Consider the following 17472-nt stretch of genomic DNA (forward strand, 5'->3'; position numbering starts at 1 on the left):
TACTTCTCTCCAAAAATCTCACCCATAACCATTGTATTTTAATTTTTGGCACTAGTGATGGAATGTCATTGCCATCCCTGTGAGATGTTAGACAATTAAGTTACATTTACATGACAGGAAAAACAAAGTGAAAGATTACCATTGTAGATTATTTTGTAGAAGTAAAGAAAGTGAACCAGAAAGGAGAGAAGAGACTACAAACACAGAAGAATGTCTGGCAGCAAAGAAAGGAAGAGTCAGGGAGAGCCTAAGGAAGGTAATGAAGCAGTCTGAAGAAATAAGTAATTAAAATATCAGCAACCAAAAAGGATAGTATGAGAGGATAATTATGTTAAAATTGATAGCAAATTAGAATAGAGAGAGGGAAGCTGTTAAATTTGTCCAGGAAGAAGCATATATGGTGTTTAGAAAAGGTATAACAACCTGAAAATACAAACCTATAATGAAAATTCATCAACTATAATTGCTATATAGTTGTATAGTAGCACTATGATTATAGTATATGTGTAAGTGGTCTGGATAAAAAAATTAGGACAATCAAAATATTTATACAGGTGTAACATTATAGTCGGCATTTACAATTGTTGCTGTTACCTTTGATGTTGCTTTTGTTTATAGTCAGAAATGGAAAATCCTAAATTTAGTTTATTTATGAGAAAAGAGCATCAAATTCATGATTTTGAGTAAAGGAGCATAACTTTCTTAGAATGTCTGCATTTTAATTTTTATTATGTACTTTATTCTTTCGTCTAGCTGTGGTTAAACAAGACACAACTTCATTAACTGATGCTGTAGAGCAAGTTGCAAAGCAACAGCAATCTCAAACATCTGAAATAGAAAAAAACAAAAAAGTTCTCTTCCATTTGCAGGTAACTTATTTCATAGTCTTTTAAATGAGTTTTTATTTTCTTTAAAACTGTATTAAGTTAGTGCCAGGGACGTTATTAAGGATACTTAATTTGGGGAGGCAGTTTTAAATTCATATGTTTCGTATTTACTCTCTCAATTACTCTGTAAGTAAAGTCTATGTGAGTATTCCAGTTTCATGCTCCTACCATACAAAGATTCAGCAATGTCATTGTGACTGTAATACAAGCATATAAAACCTAAGATGTACATAATAAAGTCACCAAGAATCATTTTAAATCCACATTTAGTTGATAGTTGTTTTTTTTCCCTAAATGCTGAATTGAAGGAAGATTAAGGTTTTAAGTCAGTGATTTTAAAGTTATGGCTTCTGAGTCACAGGTTGTCAGTGAACATTTCAAGTAGCCTTCCTCTGTATTCCTTACCTTTCATAATGTATTCATAATTTCACTACAGGGAATCTGGGAGCCATACTTGGTCTTTACATGAAGCATAAGTAAATCTAACTATACTCTGTGAAAGGAGCCCTGGTGGTGCTGGGCTGCTAACCAAAAGGGCACCAGTTCGAACCCACCAGCCACTCCGTGGGAGAAGGATGTGGCAGTCTGCTTCTGTAAAGAATTTATAGCCTTGGAAACTGTATGGGGCAATTCTACTCTGTCCTATAGGGTTGCTCTGAGTTAGAATCGACTCGATGGCAGTGGGTTTTGTACACTCTGAATATAGCTGAAGAAACCAAAATTAAAACAGCATCTCTACTATGTGCTTCGTAAAGGTTATTATTAAGTATATGTTATTAAAATAGGCTCTGGAGCTAAACTGCTTAGTTTCAAAGATCAAAAGAGGAAGACCCTCAACAAGATGGACTGACGCAGTGGCTGCAATGATTGGCTGAAACATAGCAACAATTGTGAGGATGGCACAGGACCAGGCAGCATTTTCTTCTGTTGTCCATAGGGTCACTATGAGTTGGAACTGACTTGACGGCATCTAACAACAACAACAAGCCATATTAAGTAATTTATAAGTGCAATGGGAAGCCACTGGAGAATCCATGCTACAAAGATTTGTCAGAAGTGGATTTGGGATTTTATTTTGGAGGTCCAGCTGTCAGGATTTGCTGTTGAATAGGTTATGGGAGGCAAGGGAAAGGGAGGAATCAAGAATGACTTCTAGGTTTTTAAGCATCCAAGTGGAAAGTGGTGCATTTTATTGAAAACAAGACGACGGGGAGGAACAGATTTGGTGTGTGAATTAAATGTTCTTTGGCAAACTTCTATAGTTGAGATGTCTACTAGATATCCAAATAGAGATTTCAAGTGGACATTTGAAATACCAGAACTTGGGATAAAAATTGAGGTTCATCAGCACGTTGCATTTGTCAGTATATTGGCCTCTCTTGTCTCTGTCAGGAAAGGGACAGATGGGATCTGCCTTCTTAGCACAGTGCCTCCCTCCCAAAGTTCTATAAAAATTATTTCAAGAGATTGACCATATTTGATAGAAAAAAGAGGAATGGAGGATGAATTGCAGTTATTTTGGTGAGAGGATCTATAGAATATGACAAACAGTTAAGAATAGATAATGAAGATGTTGTTAGTTGCTGAAGAGTTGATTCTGACTCATAGTGACCCCATGTGTGAGTGGAACTGCTCCATAGGGTTTTCAAGGCTGTGACCTTTTGGAAGCAGATTGCCAAGCCTTACTTCCAAGGTGCCTCTGGGTAGGTTTGAACCACTATCCTTTCAGTTAGTAGTCTAGCACTTAAACCATTTGCTCCACCCAAGGACTCCCTAGATAATAAGGAGAAGGGAAAAATTAAGGATTGCTCTCAAGGTGGTACCATTAGCTAAGTTTGGGAATATAGGAGTGTTGTAATTTGCATTTTTAGTCTCAATTCTTCATCCCTCCCTGTATCGACATCTTTTACAGTGTATCTTTGCAATGCCCTCCCACAGTGGGTGGGCATACTTCCTCACCCCTTGACTCTAAGCTTGATCTTGTGACTAGCTGAGATGTTAGCAGATGTGGGCTCCCACTGTTCTGCATCTGCCATCATCATGAGAAGGACAAGCCTGCACTGGCCCACTAGAGGTTAAGATACAGGAGAGGTAAAGCCAGGATACCCGAGTCAGCCCAACTGAAGCCAGTCTAGATCATCTGGCAGCCAGCCAGCCCCTAGACATTTGAACAAACACAGTCAAGATCAGGAGAACCACCTAGCAAACCCCAGCTAATCCCAGTCATGTGAGCAATAAACACTTAACGTATGTCACTGAAGTTTGGTGGTTGTGGCAACAGATAACTGATACAGGGGGTAACAAGTTTTGGGGACAGGGACTTAGTCCAATTTTTGGACATGATCAATTTGAGATGTGCAGTGGCATCTGGGTCTAGAACTCAATATCCACTTATTTCTGTGAATTACCAGCATATAGGTCAGGAAGCTGAGCTGTTAGGTGTCAGAGTAGCCAATTAAAACACTGAGCCAAATTGAAAGTTAAGCATTTAATCACTTACTGCAATCATATAAGCGAGAGATAAAACCTGAAAAAGGGGCTGTCTCTTCCCTCCCATAGTTGCCCAGAAATGACATCTGGGCAAGAGTGAAGTGGATCGGCACAGATGTGGGGACCCATCTCACTGCCAAGGGATCCCTGAACACAAGGCTCCTGTGGTTTGATGGACTCAGGTCAGGAGGAGGGCGAACGGGAAGGGCTAGTAGTGGAAAAATATTGAGTTGGGAATCAGAGTTTGGAAAAGTGTCTTCAAGATTACCCCCCCACCCCCCACCCCCCACTTCTGCCTGATAAGGTGACTTCAGCAGAGGCACCTGAGGAAGGCCTCTGCCCCAATTAAAAGGCCTTAGCTGCCTGGGTTAGGAATGCAGATATGCAAAAGGGCATGGGGTTGGGGTGGAGTCAGGGGAGATGACTCCCTGATGGCAGCTCCTTCCAGAGCCTGCAGTGCACTGGCTGTGCACCAAGTCTGATTCAGGAGGCAGCTTGCCCCCTGAGGCCTGCCAGGTAAAGCCCTTGTAATCGCCTGTGTTCCAGCCTGAAAGATCACACATAGGTTTTTGGCCAGGAGCTGGACTCATCAATAGATGTAGCTCAGAATGTGAATATAGATGAGATTACCCAATGAATATATGTAGAATGGAGAGGAAATTATGGGACTGCACCCTGAGGAAGACCTATATTTGATGGAACCATTGAGATTGAGAAGGAACGCTCCAAGATGCCTGAGGAGAACCAGAGAAGAGCGGTGGTGTGAAAACTCTTCTTTAATAAGAAAGTACTGCTCAGCACTGCAGATGCCCCAGAGAGGCAAGGTAGAGGACTTCATATGCATTTTACAAACGCAGAAAGTGAGGTTTTGATAGGGTAATTGAGTTTCTCATGGCTGATCCTTCTAACCAGTAAATAGCAGTAAGGGAGCCAGGACCTTCATCTTTTGATTCTTAACCTAGGGCTTTATTATTTACATCATACTGTCTTTCTTCAGTGTGATTTCTGATGCTCAGAAACATATTATTAAAATGATTGTAAAATATCTTTTACATTTAAAATGTTAAGACAAATTAATATAATTTTAATATTTAGAATTAGATGAGCATTAAAGAAATAAGAACCAAACAACTCTGGGCTTCCTCTGAGATTACAAAATAATTTTGTTACTGTAATTACCTGTTTCCTTCTATTATGCATCAGTTTTTCTATATCTGATAAATATACATTTTTTATGTTAAGCAGTTTTCCTACATGCATTATGGATCAAAACAATGACTTTCCTTTTATGTTTAATATCATGAATTAATAATGATAATATTGATATATATTACAGAATGAACTTCATGAGCTTGAAAAACAAATAGCATCTGTCTCCGCAGAAACTAAAGAAATAGGAAGGCAAATTTATCAGCAAGATGCTGCCATAGAGAACACCAAACTTCAGTGCAGAAGCCTGGAAACTCAAGTCATATCCTTACATACAGAAAATGTAAAGCTTAAATTTGACATAGAAGCAGCTCAAGAAGATTTTGAGGAACACATGATAAGATATAATGCATATTATGCAAAAATAAAGGCACATAAAGATAGTTTGGAAGAGATAGAAAGCAAATGGTCATTCATGATTGAACTCAATGAAAAACGAGATCTTGTTAAAAAACTAATGACAATGAAAGAGGAACTTACGCGAGATCTCCGAAATCCAGAAGGAAACCGCATAAAGCAAGTACAGGTTTGAAATATCATTTATCACATTTTTTTCATTACCCCGTTTTTGCAAGTACATTTATTAGATGATACATTTATCATTAAATTACCAAAATACCCATAGCTTCTCTAACTGCATTCAGAAACTGTTTTCAAAATTTTTAAAATCTTAGACAAGTACATGAATTATGTAGCACCTATGCCAAATATGCAAATGCCTAAAGGAAACAGCCCCAAACCCCCTATGGATTTATAAAAATATATAGTCAAACAAAATCACAGGGAACAATTAATCCATTTGTTGCAGAAAGTGTGACTCACAAAAATGATGAAGCACTAGCTTCTAGGCTAATGGGATCCAGACCAATTCAAATCAATTTAGTATGCCTAATGCTGTTATGCAAACAATATGAATTAATAACTGTACCTTAAGCATCTTTCTATTCCTCTTTCTATTCTTTAAAGAAAGTGGGAGATACCAAATTAAAACATCTATCATTTCTTGCTAGAGAATTAAAAAATATCCTTTATACTGTTGCTGGACAATTGCCACTGTGATGACCACTTTCCCTTATGTGTTAACTTTCATTGGGATTTTAGTTCTAAGTTTTTATATCTAAGCTTTGTTTATTTGAATGATAGTTCTTTATTCTGTATACCTAAAAATAGAAGTAATATTCTAATCTTATTAAAATTAAATCTGATGGCTAGTTTTCTTAAATTACAGAAACACTGAAAATCTTAGATTTATATTGGCCATTCTTTGTTTGACTTATTTTACATTTTTTAAACATACAGGAAGATATTACAAAGCTAAGCAATACAATTATAACCATAAAAGAATCTATCGTTGAAAAAACTTGTGTCCTTGAGAAAGAAAAAAAGATACATGAAAAATTAAGAAAAGAAATAGAGGTAAGTTTTTATTATCTGGATTTCACTGTTTTATGGGCCCATTTCTTAAACTTATACTATATGTATATTTCTATGGTTTATTATTCTCAAAATGTTAAAGAACAAAAAAACTACAAAAAGTAATAGATATGTCCAGATGATTGATAGAAATAAGTCCCTCATTCAAAGATATTCAAATATGTTAATGTATTCAAACAAAGTAAGCACTCACTGCTACTTAAATTTGGCCTAGAATTCTTGCGATCTCATTCCACCAGCAACTTGGTACCTAATCAGTGGCTAGAGAGCAGAGGCTATAAAGTCAAAAAGGATGACCATTCCTAGGTAGACACCAGAGACCCCTCAAAACAGAGTAAAAGACAATAGAAGTTATTGGTATTCTAGATAACTCTGATTTCATATTTGCAATTATCAAGAGTCAAGTTAAAAAAAAAACTGGATAGGCAAAATTGAAAGTGAGATTAAATTTTTAGAGTTGTGTTACCAATGACAGACTTCTACAGTTGTTATTGTTTAAATGAATGGTGAACAAAAATGGAGAATATGTAGTTAAGGGCAAATAAAAAATACCTTTCACTTTTAAGACATTAATTTGGAAAATAAGGAGATATATGTTTTCAACTTATTTGTGACTAATTCAACAATAAAAAAGCATCTGAGAAATTTATATTATTTATGTAATCGGGTAGTTTTTTGCTCTTCTAGATAACAAGATTTATAAAACTATAAATAGTAAGACAGTGTATAATTGGCACAGAAATAGGAAAAAATAATTAACGAAACAGAAAAAGACAACTCAGAAATAACTCATGTATAACTGGCAGAAACAAAATAATACATTAACCATATGGAAAAATAAAGAAAATTTTAAAATAAAACAAAATTGGCCATACCTCATAACACACACATACATACACACACATTATTACAGTTCTTGGAGGATTGAAGACAACTATTTGTGTCAGAGAAGTATTTCTTCATAAAGACAAGCACACACACACACACACACACACACACACACACACACAAACCACATGATTAAATAGTTTTATATCTGACTATATCATGAGTTTCAAGCTTTTTGAAATTCATCATAACATTAGAGATAAGACTTAGTTCAAGAGGAAACATTTCTAACACATACACGTGACTAAGTGATAAGAAAATGTTAAGCCAGTAGAACATTGAGTAAATGCTATGAAAAGTTTTTTTTTTTTTTTTTTTTTTGAAATATGACTATTCAAGAAACAATGGAAAAGGGGACCAAAATGGATGTCACAAGACCCTCTAAAACTTGCTCTTGAACATAAAGCAGCTAAAACGAATGGAAGAAATGATGAAATAGAAGAACTGAACAGAAGATTTCAAAGGGTGGCTCAAGAATACAAAGTAGTATGATGAAGTGTGCAAAGACCTGGAGTTACAAAACCCAAAAGGAAGAACACGCTTGGCATTTTGCAAGCTGAAAGAACTGAAGAAAAAATTCAAGCCTTATAAAAATGGTTTGGGGGAGGTGTTTGACCTCCTACAACCCCACAAGGGGGAAGGAGAACCAAGATCAACAGCACAACCTGACAGAGACTGGAGAAACCTCAAGAGTGTGGCCCCCGGACACCCTTTTAGCTCAGTAATGAAGCCACTCCCGAGGTTCACCATTCAGCCGAAGATTAGACAGCCCCATAAAACAAAACGAGATTAAGGGGGCACATCAGTCCAGGGACAAGGACTAGAAGGCAGGAAGGGACAGGAAAGCTGGTAATAGGGAACCCAAGGTTGAGAAGGGACAGTGTTGACATGTTGTGGGGTTGTTAACCATTGTCATAAAACAATATGTGTACTAACTGTTTAATAAGAAACTGTTCTGTAAACCTTCATCTAAAGTACAATTAAAAAAAAAAAGATCAACAGCCCCAAGGCTGATTCCTGTAAGGTGGAGTTCAGACACGCCTCCTCTCTCCACCATCTCTACCAATTCTGACACCAACCGTCCCTCCCACAGCACTTCCTACTAGGTTCAATAATTCATTGCAGTGGCCACACAGAACTCACAGACCATACTCAAAATTATGGCATTCATTAGGGAAGTAACAGTTACAGTTCAGGCTCAGGAGCACTCAAGATACAGTTTGTCCATCAGGATAGCCTCTTCCCAGCTGTGCTTGTAGGCATGCCTCTCCCTGGCCTTCAGTCTCTGCCCAGAGGCACTCAGCTTTCTCTCTCTGTGGGCCCGGAAGCCCACCACACCATCTCCTGCTGCTGGGTTCTGCTGCTGGGTCTCTCCTGCTGGTCTCTTCTTCCTTGGTGGTGGTGGGCTCCTCCCATCTGCTCTAGAATTGGCTCTCTTTTAAGGCAAAACTGACTAATCCCTTGAATTACCCTATCACACAGTCCTGCCCAGTCACCTGGGTGGGAGTTAGAAGACCATGGCTAGAAAGGCCACACAAAAGTAATCAGTAATGAATCACACCACAAGCCTCGAGTTGCAATATTGAAGGAATCTGTGGGCAAAATATTGAACGATGGACAAAGAAGAAGATGGAAGGACTATACAGTCACTGTACCGAAAGGAATTGGTCCACATTCAACCATTCAGGAGGCAGTATATGGTGAAGAACTGATGGTATTGAAGGAAGAAGTCCAAGCTGCGGTAAAGGCATTGGCAGAAAAACAAGGCTCCAGGAATTGACAGAATACCAATTGGGATGTTTCAACAAACAGATGCAACACTGGAAGTGCTCACTCTTCTATGCCAAGAAATTTGGAAGACAGCTGCCTGGCCAACCGACTAGGAGATATCCATATTTGTGCCCGTTCTAAAGAAAGATGATCCGACAGAATGTGGAAATTATCTAACAATCTCATTAATAGTACACACAAGTAAAATTTTGCTGAAGATCATTCAAAAGCAGTTGCAGCAGTACATCAACAGGGAACTGCCAGAAATTCAAGCCAGATTCAGAAGTGGAACGAGGGATATCATTGCTGATGTCAGATGGATCCTAGCTGAAAGCAGAAAATACCAGAAAGATATTTACCTGTGTTCTATTGACTGTGCAAAGGCATTTAACTCTGTGGATCATAACAAATTATGGATAACATTGCGAAGAGTAGGAATTCCAGAACACTTAATTATGCTCATAAGAAACCTGTACACAGACCAAGAGACAGTTGTTCGAACAGAACAAGGGTATACTGCGTGTTTTAAAGTCAGGAAAGGTGTGTGTCAGGGTTGTATCCTTTCACCATACTTATTCAGTCTGTATGCTGAGCAAATAATCCAAGAAGCTGGACTATATGAAGAAGAACATGGCATCAAGATTGGAGGAAGACTCATTAACACCCTTCAATATGCAGATGACACAACCTTCCTTGCTGGAAGTGAAGAGAATTTGAAGCACTTACTGATGAAGATCAAAGATCCCAGCCTTCAGTATGGATTACACTCAACATAAAGAAAAACCCCAAAAAAATACTCACAACTGGACCAATAAGCAACATCATGATAAACGGAGAAAATATTGAAGTTGTCAAGGATTTCATTTTACATGGATCCACAGTCAGCGCCCATAAGAAGCAGCAGTCATGAAATCAAATGACACGTTGCATTTGGCAAATCTGCTGCAGAAGACCTTTAATGTATTAAAAAAGCAGATATGTCATTTTGAGGAGTAGAGTGTGCCTGACTCAAGCCTTGGTGTTTTCAATTGCCTCATATGCATGTGAAGGCTGGAAAATGAATAAGGAAGACCAAAGAAGAGTTGATGCCTTTGAATTAAGGTGTTGACAAAGAATATTGAATATACCATGGACTTCCAGAAGAAAGAACAAATCTGTCTGGAAGAAGTACAGCCAAAATGCTCCTTAGAAGTGAGGATGGCGAGACTTTGTCTCACGTACTTTGGACATGTTATCAGGAGGGACCAGTCCCTGGAGAAGGACATCATGGTTGGTAAAGTAGAGGGTCCACAAAAAAGAGAAAGACCCTTAACTAGATGGATTGACACAGTGGTTGTAACAATGGGCTCAAACATAGCAATGATTGTGAGGATAGCGCAGGACCAGGTAATGTTTCGTTCTGTTGTACCTGGGTCACTATTAGTTGAAACCGACCTGATGGCACCTAACAACAACAACAGTAATAATTAAAACCACAATGAGGCCCCATATAAAGCTCACCAGATTATCAATATCACAGTTGGTAAAATGTGGAACAACTGAATTCTAACACAGTATTGGTGGGAGAGTAAATTGGTAAAAAGCATTTTGGAAAAGAATTCTACATTACCTAGTAATTTTCTTATGCTAACATACTTGTATAATTGTCGTAAAAGTAATTGCACAAGTTTTAAGCATTTAGCTTGATGAATTTTGACTAATACATATATATGTATACCTGTGTTACCATCATCTAGGTTAAGAAGTGGAACTCCCCTATCACTCCCAAAATGTTCTCTTGTGCCCTTTTCTCAGGCAACCACTATTCTGATTTTCTGAACAGCTTTATTGAGATAGAATTCACATACCATACAATTCACCCTTTAAGATTTGCATTTGAATAGTTTTAGTATTTTCACTGATATGTGCAACCTTCACCACAGGCAATTTAAAACACTTTCATCACCTCAAAAGGAAATCCCATGCCCTTTAAGTATCATCCTCCTATACCCCCAAGACCACCCCTACCCTAAGCAACCACTAATATATTTTCTGTCTCTGTAGATTTCCATATTCTTTACTTTTATATGAATGGAATCATATACAGTAACATGTAGTTGTTTTTTTTTTTTTTGGTTTTTTTTTACTGGCTTACTTAACATAATGTTTTCAAGAGTTCATCCATGTTGTAGCATGCATCAGTACTTCAGACATTTTTATGGCCAAATAATATTCCATTGTATGGCATACCAAATATTGTTGATGGACATTTGGGTTGTTTCCACCTTTTGGCTATTAAGAATAATGCTTGTGTGAACATTAATGTACAAGTTTTTGTGGAAACATATGGTTTTATTTCTCTTGGGTATATACCTAGGAGTGGAATTTCTGATCATGTGATAACTCCATGTTTAAACATTTAAGGAACTGCCAAACTGTTTTCCAAAGTGGCTGCACATTCCCACCAGCAGTGTGTGAGAGTTCCAATTTCTCTGTACCTTCATCAGCACTTGTTATTATCTGACTTTGTTTCTAGCCATCCTAGTAAGTGTGAAATATCTTCATGGTTTCTATTTGAATTTCCCTAATGATTAATGGTCACTATGAGTCACAATCGACTCAACGGCAATGGGTTTGGTTTTCTTTTTTTGGAATGATTAACGATGTTGAGCATCTTTACATGTGCTTACTGGACGTTTGTACTTGTTCCTTGTAGAAATGTCTATTCAGATCCTTTGCCCACTTTTTAATGGGGTTATTTGTCTTTTTTATTATTGAACTGTAAGAATTCTTTATATATTCTGGACACAAGCCTCTTATGATATATTATTTGCGTAATGTTCTCCCATTCTGTGGGTGGTCTTTTCACTTTATTGATGGTGTTCTTTGAAGCACAAAAGTATTTAATTTTGATGAACTTCTCTCTCGTTGCTCATGCTTTTGCTGTCACATCTAAGAATCCTTTGCCAAGTCTAAGATCATGAAGATTTACTCCTGTGTTTTCTAACAGGAGTTATAGTTTCAGCTTTTACTTTTAGGCCTTTGTTCCATGTTGAGTTCAGTATTCTGGTTCTTACTACCATAGTTTAGTTTTGTCTGTTCTTGAATATGAAATCATATAGCATATACTTGTTTGTGTCAATTCGAGACTCATCCAAGTGGATGCATATATCACCAATTTGTTCTTTTTATTGTTGAGTAGTATTCCATTGTAATGAATAAACTACAGTTGATTTAGGCAGTCTCTTTTCAATGGACTTTTATGTTGTAGCCCGCTCTTTGGCTATCTGAATAAAGCTGCTATGAATTCTACTCTTAATATATGCCCTAAGTAAACTCATGCTGATCTGTGTTAGAAGCTGTGTTAATAGACGATTATGTCTTCTACATTAAATGAGATCAAAATCGTAGTGTGTGTTCACATGAGAATGAATGAATAAATTGGAATGAAATTGAATACTAGTGAAAATAAATAAGCGACAACTTTTAACAACATGGGTGAATTTCAAAAATAACATTGAGTAAAAATAATACAAAGCAAATAGAAGAATACAGACAGAATTATTCCATTTATATAAATTTAAGAAACTTGTTATTTATACCATAACCTACTTAGGGATACATATGTGTATAGTGAAATTTTGAAAACACATAAGGGATTAATAAGCACAAAATTTAGTATAGTGGGTACTTTTGCAAGTGAGGGATATACAGGATGTATCAACTTCATTAATAATACTCTAGGTTTAAAGCTTGGGTGTTGGGTATACGATGTGTGGTAGGTAGAATAATACCCATCCAAAGATGGCCACACCCTAATCTATAAAACCTGTGACTGTTACCTTACACGACAGAAGGGATTTTACAGATGTGATTAATGTTATGGACTTTGAGATGAGGCTGTTATACTGGGTTATTTAGGTGGGCCAGTTTAATCACATGAGTCTTTAAAATCAGAGAACCTTTTCCTGCTAGAGCAAGAGAGATGGAGGCATGAGAAGGATTCACTGCCCTTTTGCTGGTTCAGAGATATAGGGGGCTACGTGAAAGGACAAGAGAAAGACTGGTAGGAAGTAAGAGTAGACCCCAGATGACAGCCAGTAAGGAAATAGAGACCTCAGTCCTACAGCTACATAGAACTGAATTCTGCCAAAACTTGAATGAGCAGGAAGGATTCTCCCCTATAGGCTCCAGAAAGAACACAGCATGCAGCCACCTAGAGTTTAGCCTGCATATCTTACCTACAGAATTGTAAGATAGTTTATTTGAAGTCACTAAGTTTATGGTAATTTGTTTCTGCAATAATAGAAAAATACCGATATTTGTTATTAAATTCTTTATTGTATTATGCCTGAGTTATTTCATGATATAATTTTTAAACATTGCCTTTTTATTTGAGATACAAAGTTTTGCTGTAATTGGTGAATCTACTTTCATGCATATAAACATTCTCTAAATTAGGAAATACTGGTGGAATTTTCTATAATTTCCTCTGCTTATTTTCTTCAAATGTTCACCACATTCTAAGATACACTTTTCCTGATTCATTGTACTTAATGCTTATCAAACGGCCTACTTTGTTCCACACACTCGACTTGGCACTTGGGATACATCATTATCATCAAGAAGATCCGTGCCTTCATGGAATTTGCATTCTAGTATTAAGAGACAGACAACGTAATAAGTAAGTATTAGAAGACAGTAAGTCTTATGGAAGAAAGACAAGGTAAGACAGGATGTATGTCCCAGGTGGAGGGGTGGAGTAGCTGGGAGGAGACCGAGGTCAGGAAGCATGGGCCTCATTGACAGATTGAAATTTGAGTCAAGTCTTGAAGGAAGTGAGAGAGTAAGTCAAGTGGATAATTATACTGGAAGAACATCCCAGGCAGGTTGTTATTATATAAATAATTCATGTTTTTAGCAGTTGATTTGGAAACTAGAGAAAAGTATAAACTAATAATAATTATCTTAACTCTACACACACCACTCACTGATACATTTTTGTCATTTTTCCTTTCAGGTGTGTGTGTGTGAAAGAGAGAAAGAATGAGAGAGGGAGGTTAGAGGCTTGTTGACTCAATTTTCTTTAATAATGGTTAAAGGATATCTCCACATTTTACTGGCAGTAAGAAAAACAGGACCTGTGAATCTTCTGGCTAAATATGTTCTTTTATTATTCCCTTGGGCACCTGTGAATTTATTTATCTTTATCCTTTCTCCATTTATCATAATGTAGCTTATTGGTCCAGTTGTGAGGATTTTTGTTTTCTTTATGTTGAGGTGTATTCCATACTGTTGTTGTTGTTAGGTGTCATTAAGTCAATTTTTGACTCATAGCTACCCCATGTGACAAAGTAAAACTGCCCCATAGGGTTTTCTAAGCTGTAATGTTTATGGAAGCAGATCACCAGGTCTTTCTCCTGTGGAGCTGCTGGGTGGGTTCAAACTGCCAGTCTTTCTGCCACTCTCTGTCTCTTTACTGATGCATTTAAGCCATTTACATTCAGTGTGATTATCAATAGGTATGAGTTTATTGCTCTCATTTTGTTGTGCTTTTGTGTGTGTGTGTGTGTGTTGTTGACAGTTTCTTTGTTCCATTAATTTTCTGTGCTGAGTTATTTTTGTTTATGGATTTTCTTTTCATTTCTTTCATTGTTGTTGATTTTGTGTTCACTGAGTCTTTATGTTTTTCTTCTTTTTTATTTTGATGAGTAGATTTGTTACTTTCCTTGTGGTGGCCTTGAAATTTACCCTATCTTCTTAAGTTTAAAGTAGTCTTATTTCTTGATATCGCCTTGACTTCCTCTCCATATGAAAGTTCTATAACTACACCATTTATTCCTTCTTTGTGTTTTGATGTTGTGGGCATCATTTACAGATGGGTGTCTCTGGTTCCCTGTTTTCAGTCCTTTAGTTTTGTTTTATTTTTGAGAATTGTTTATCTGGGTTGGTATCTAGCTGATGCTTCCCTGTGTCCTAATTTGTTGTGTGATGTTGCTGGTTCTATGTCCGAAGGACTGCCTTTAATATTTCTTGTAAGGTTGGTCTGTTCTTTACAAATTTCCTTAATTTCTGTAAATTTGAAAATGTCCTGATTTCACTATCGTATTTGAGAGATAATTTTGATGGATGTGTAATTCTTGGTTGGCAGTTTTTTTCTTTCAGTGTTTTATATATGTCATCACATTGACATCTTGCCTGCATGGTTTCTGCTGAGTACTCAGAACTTAGTTTTATTGGTTCCCCTTTGTAGGTGACTTTGTTTTTCCTGAGCTGCTCTCAGGATTATTTCTTTGTCTTTGGTTTTGGCAAGTTTGATTATAATATGTCTTGGTGACTTTCTTTTGGGGTCTGTCAAAGATTGAATTGTATCCCCAAAAAATATGTGTCAACTTGGTTAGACCATGATTCCGATTATTGTATGGTTGTCCTCTATAATGTTATTGTAAATTTCCTGTGTGTTGTAAATCCTAATCTCTGCCTGTGGTTAATGAGGTGAGATTGGATTATGTTAAGGAGGATTAGGGTGGGATGTAACACCCTTCCTCAGGTCTCATCCTTGATCCGTGTAAGAGGAGTTTCCCTGGGGTGTGGCCTGCACCACCTTTTATCTTACAAGACATAAAAGGAGAGGGAGGCAAGCAGAGAGGAGGACCTCATACCACCAAGAAAGCAGTGCCAGGAGCAGAGCACATCCTTTGGACCCAGGGTTCCTGTGCGGAGAAGCTCCTAATCCAGGAGAATATTGATGACAAGGACCTTTCTCCAGAGCCAACAGAGAGAAAAAGCCTTCCCCTGGAGCTGACACCCTGAAATTGGACTTCTAGCATACTAGACTGCGAGAAAATAAATTTCTCTTTGTTAAATCCATCCACTTGTGATATTTCTGTTATAGCAGCACTAGATGACTAAGACAGGGTCTATCCTGTATGGGGTTTGTTGAGCTTCTTGGATGGATATCTTCTTGTCTTTCATGATATTAGGGAAGTTTTCTGCCAGAAAATCTTGAACAATTCTCTCTCTGCTTTTTTTTGCCCTGATGCCCTGGTGGCGCAGTGGTTAAGAGCTCGGCTGCTAACCAAAAGGTCTGCAGTTCAAATCTATCAGCCGCTCCTTGGAAACCCTATGGGGCAGTTCTGCTCTGTCCTGTAGAGTTACTGTGAGTCGGAATTGACTCAGTGGCAACGGGTTTGGTTTTTTCCTTGGTTCTGGAATTCCCATCACATGTATATTTTTCCTCTTGATAGTGTCCCACATAATTCTTAGGCTTTCTTTATTTTTCTTCATTCTTTTTTCTGATTTTTCCTCAGACAAATTGGTGTCAAGGAATTTGTTCTCTAGTTCACAGATTCCATCTTCCATTGATTCAGTTCTGCTCCTATGTCCTTCTATTGAGTTTTCTATTTCTGAAATTTTTCTGTTAATCTTTTGGATTTCTAGTTGCTGTTTTTGTATGGGTTCTAATTGTTTATTTTTTGCTTTGTTTTGTATTGTTTTCCTAAATTCTTTATTGTTTTGTCTGTGTTTTCCTTGATTTTGTCTGTTTTCCTTGATCTCTTGGAGAATCCTTTTGAATTCCTTATCAGGTAGTTCCATTACCATTTCTTCCTCCAGAAGGTCTTCAGGTTCTTTATTTTGGTCACTTGCTGGAGCCATCTTGTCCTGCTTCTTTATGTGATTTGATATTGTCTGTGGTCTCTGAGGCATTAAAGTATTGTTATATTTGTTTATTTATTATATGTATGTTTGCTGCATCCTGATTTTTTGTTTTTATATATCGGAGTGGGTGTGGCATGTGGTCACTAGTCTGGCTGCACTGGAACTCTCACTACCTGTCTCCAGGTTGGTGGGGCATCAGCTGTGTGTGTGAGCATGGGTCTCTGTTCAGTTGTCTTGCGGGGTGGCTGAAGATGTAGCAGGCATTGTTGGTAAGGTTATGTGTCTGTCCAGCTGGTCACCTGAGTGTGGGTGCAGGGAGCGTTCTTACTGGTTACTGGGTTGGCTGTTGTGTGTGCGCGCTGCCAATTGCCAGATAGTCAGGGTGAAGGTGCCAGGTTATCACCCACTGGGTGGGTGGTACAGAAACTCTCTTTGACGGTACCAGGTAGGCAGAGCTGTTCCAGGGTGGTCGGAGCAAGCACAAGCCTCCAGTTGCAGGAGTGGGGTGAAGGGGGTGAGTCAGGGGATGCCGCCAGTCCATGGATGCCCACTTGGAGGACATGCCCCTGTCTGCTACAGTGCAGTGCAGGGGAGGGTGTGCCGCTGGTCCTTGGGCCCCCAGTGCAGGTGGCTAGAGGAAGTAAGAGGCACTGCTGGTCTGCTGGCCCCTGGCATGGGTGGCTGGGTGTGGGAGTGGGCACCTCCATTCATGGGCTCCTGGCACCAGTAGCTGGGTGGAACAGCAGGTACTGCCAGTCTGAGGGCCCCTAGTATGGGTGGCTTGGCATAGGAGTGAGCACTGCCATTCCTCAGTCTCCAAGCACAGTTGGCTGAATGGAAGAGGGAGTGCCACCAGTTCCTGGGCCCCCAGTGTCAGCGACCAGACGGAGAAGCGGACACCGCTGATCCATGGGCCCCCGGCACTGGTAGCTAGGTGGAGTAGTGGGACCCTGTGTTCCGTGGGCCCCCGGTGTAAGTGGTTGAGTGAAAGGGCAGTCGCTGTCAGTTCATGGGTCCCCAGCTCAGGGGGCAGGGTAGTGGTGGTGCCACCATACCACAGTCACACATGGGGCAGGGGGATGGATGAGAGGGATGGGAGGACCGCCGTACGTCCATGGGCCTCTGGCATGGGGGTCTTCAGGAGGCACAGTGGGTG

At 38.6% G+C, this 17472-nt stretch overlaps 1 protein-coding gene across 2 annotated transcripts in view; it reads left to right on the plus strand.

Annotated features, from left to right (window-relative positions):
* Positions 1-17472, plus strand: part of CCDC122 (coiled-coil domain containing 122) — a 42595-nt gene that overhangs the window by 13860 nt on the left and 11263 nt on the right. The window contains exons 2-5 of one of the 2 annotated variants that reach the window (XM_023731610.1): positions 160-256; positions 754-869; positions 4714-5112; positions 5886-6002. In XM_023731610.1, the coding sequence (XP_023587378.1) occupies positions 211-256; positions 754-869; positions 4714-5112; positions 5886-6002 (678 nt within the window). In that variant the 5' untranslated portion in view covers positions 160-210. Of the gene's footprint in view, positions 1-75; positions 257-753; positions 870-4713; positions 5113-5885; positions 6003-17472 lie in introns of those variants that run through there. The other variant, XM_004376605.2, reaches the window with a different exon arrangement.

The sequence above is a fragment of the Trichechus manatus genome, unplaced genomic scaffold (assembly GCF_000243295.1).
Source record: "Trichechus manatus latirostris isolate Lorelei unplaced genomic scaffold, TriManLat1.0 scaffold00044, whole genome shotgun sequence".
Taxonomy (NCBI): Eukaryota; Metazoa; Chordata; class Mammalia; order Sirenia; family Trichechidae; genus Trichechus; species Trichechus manatus.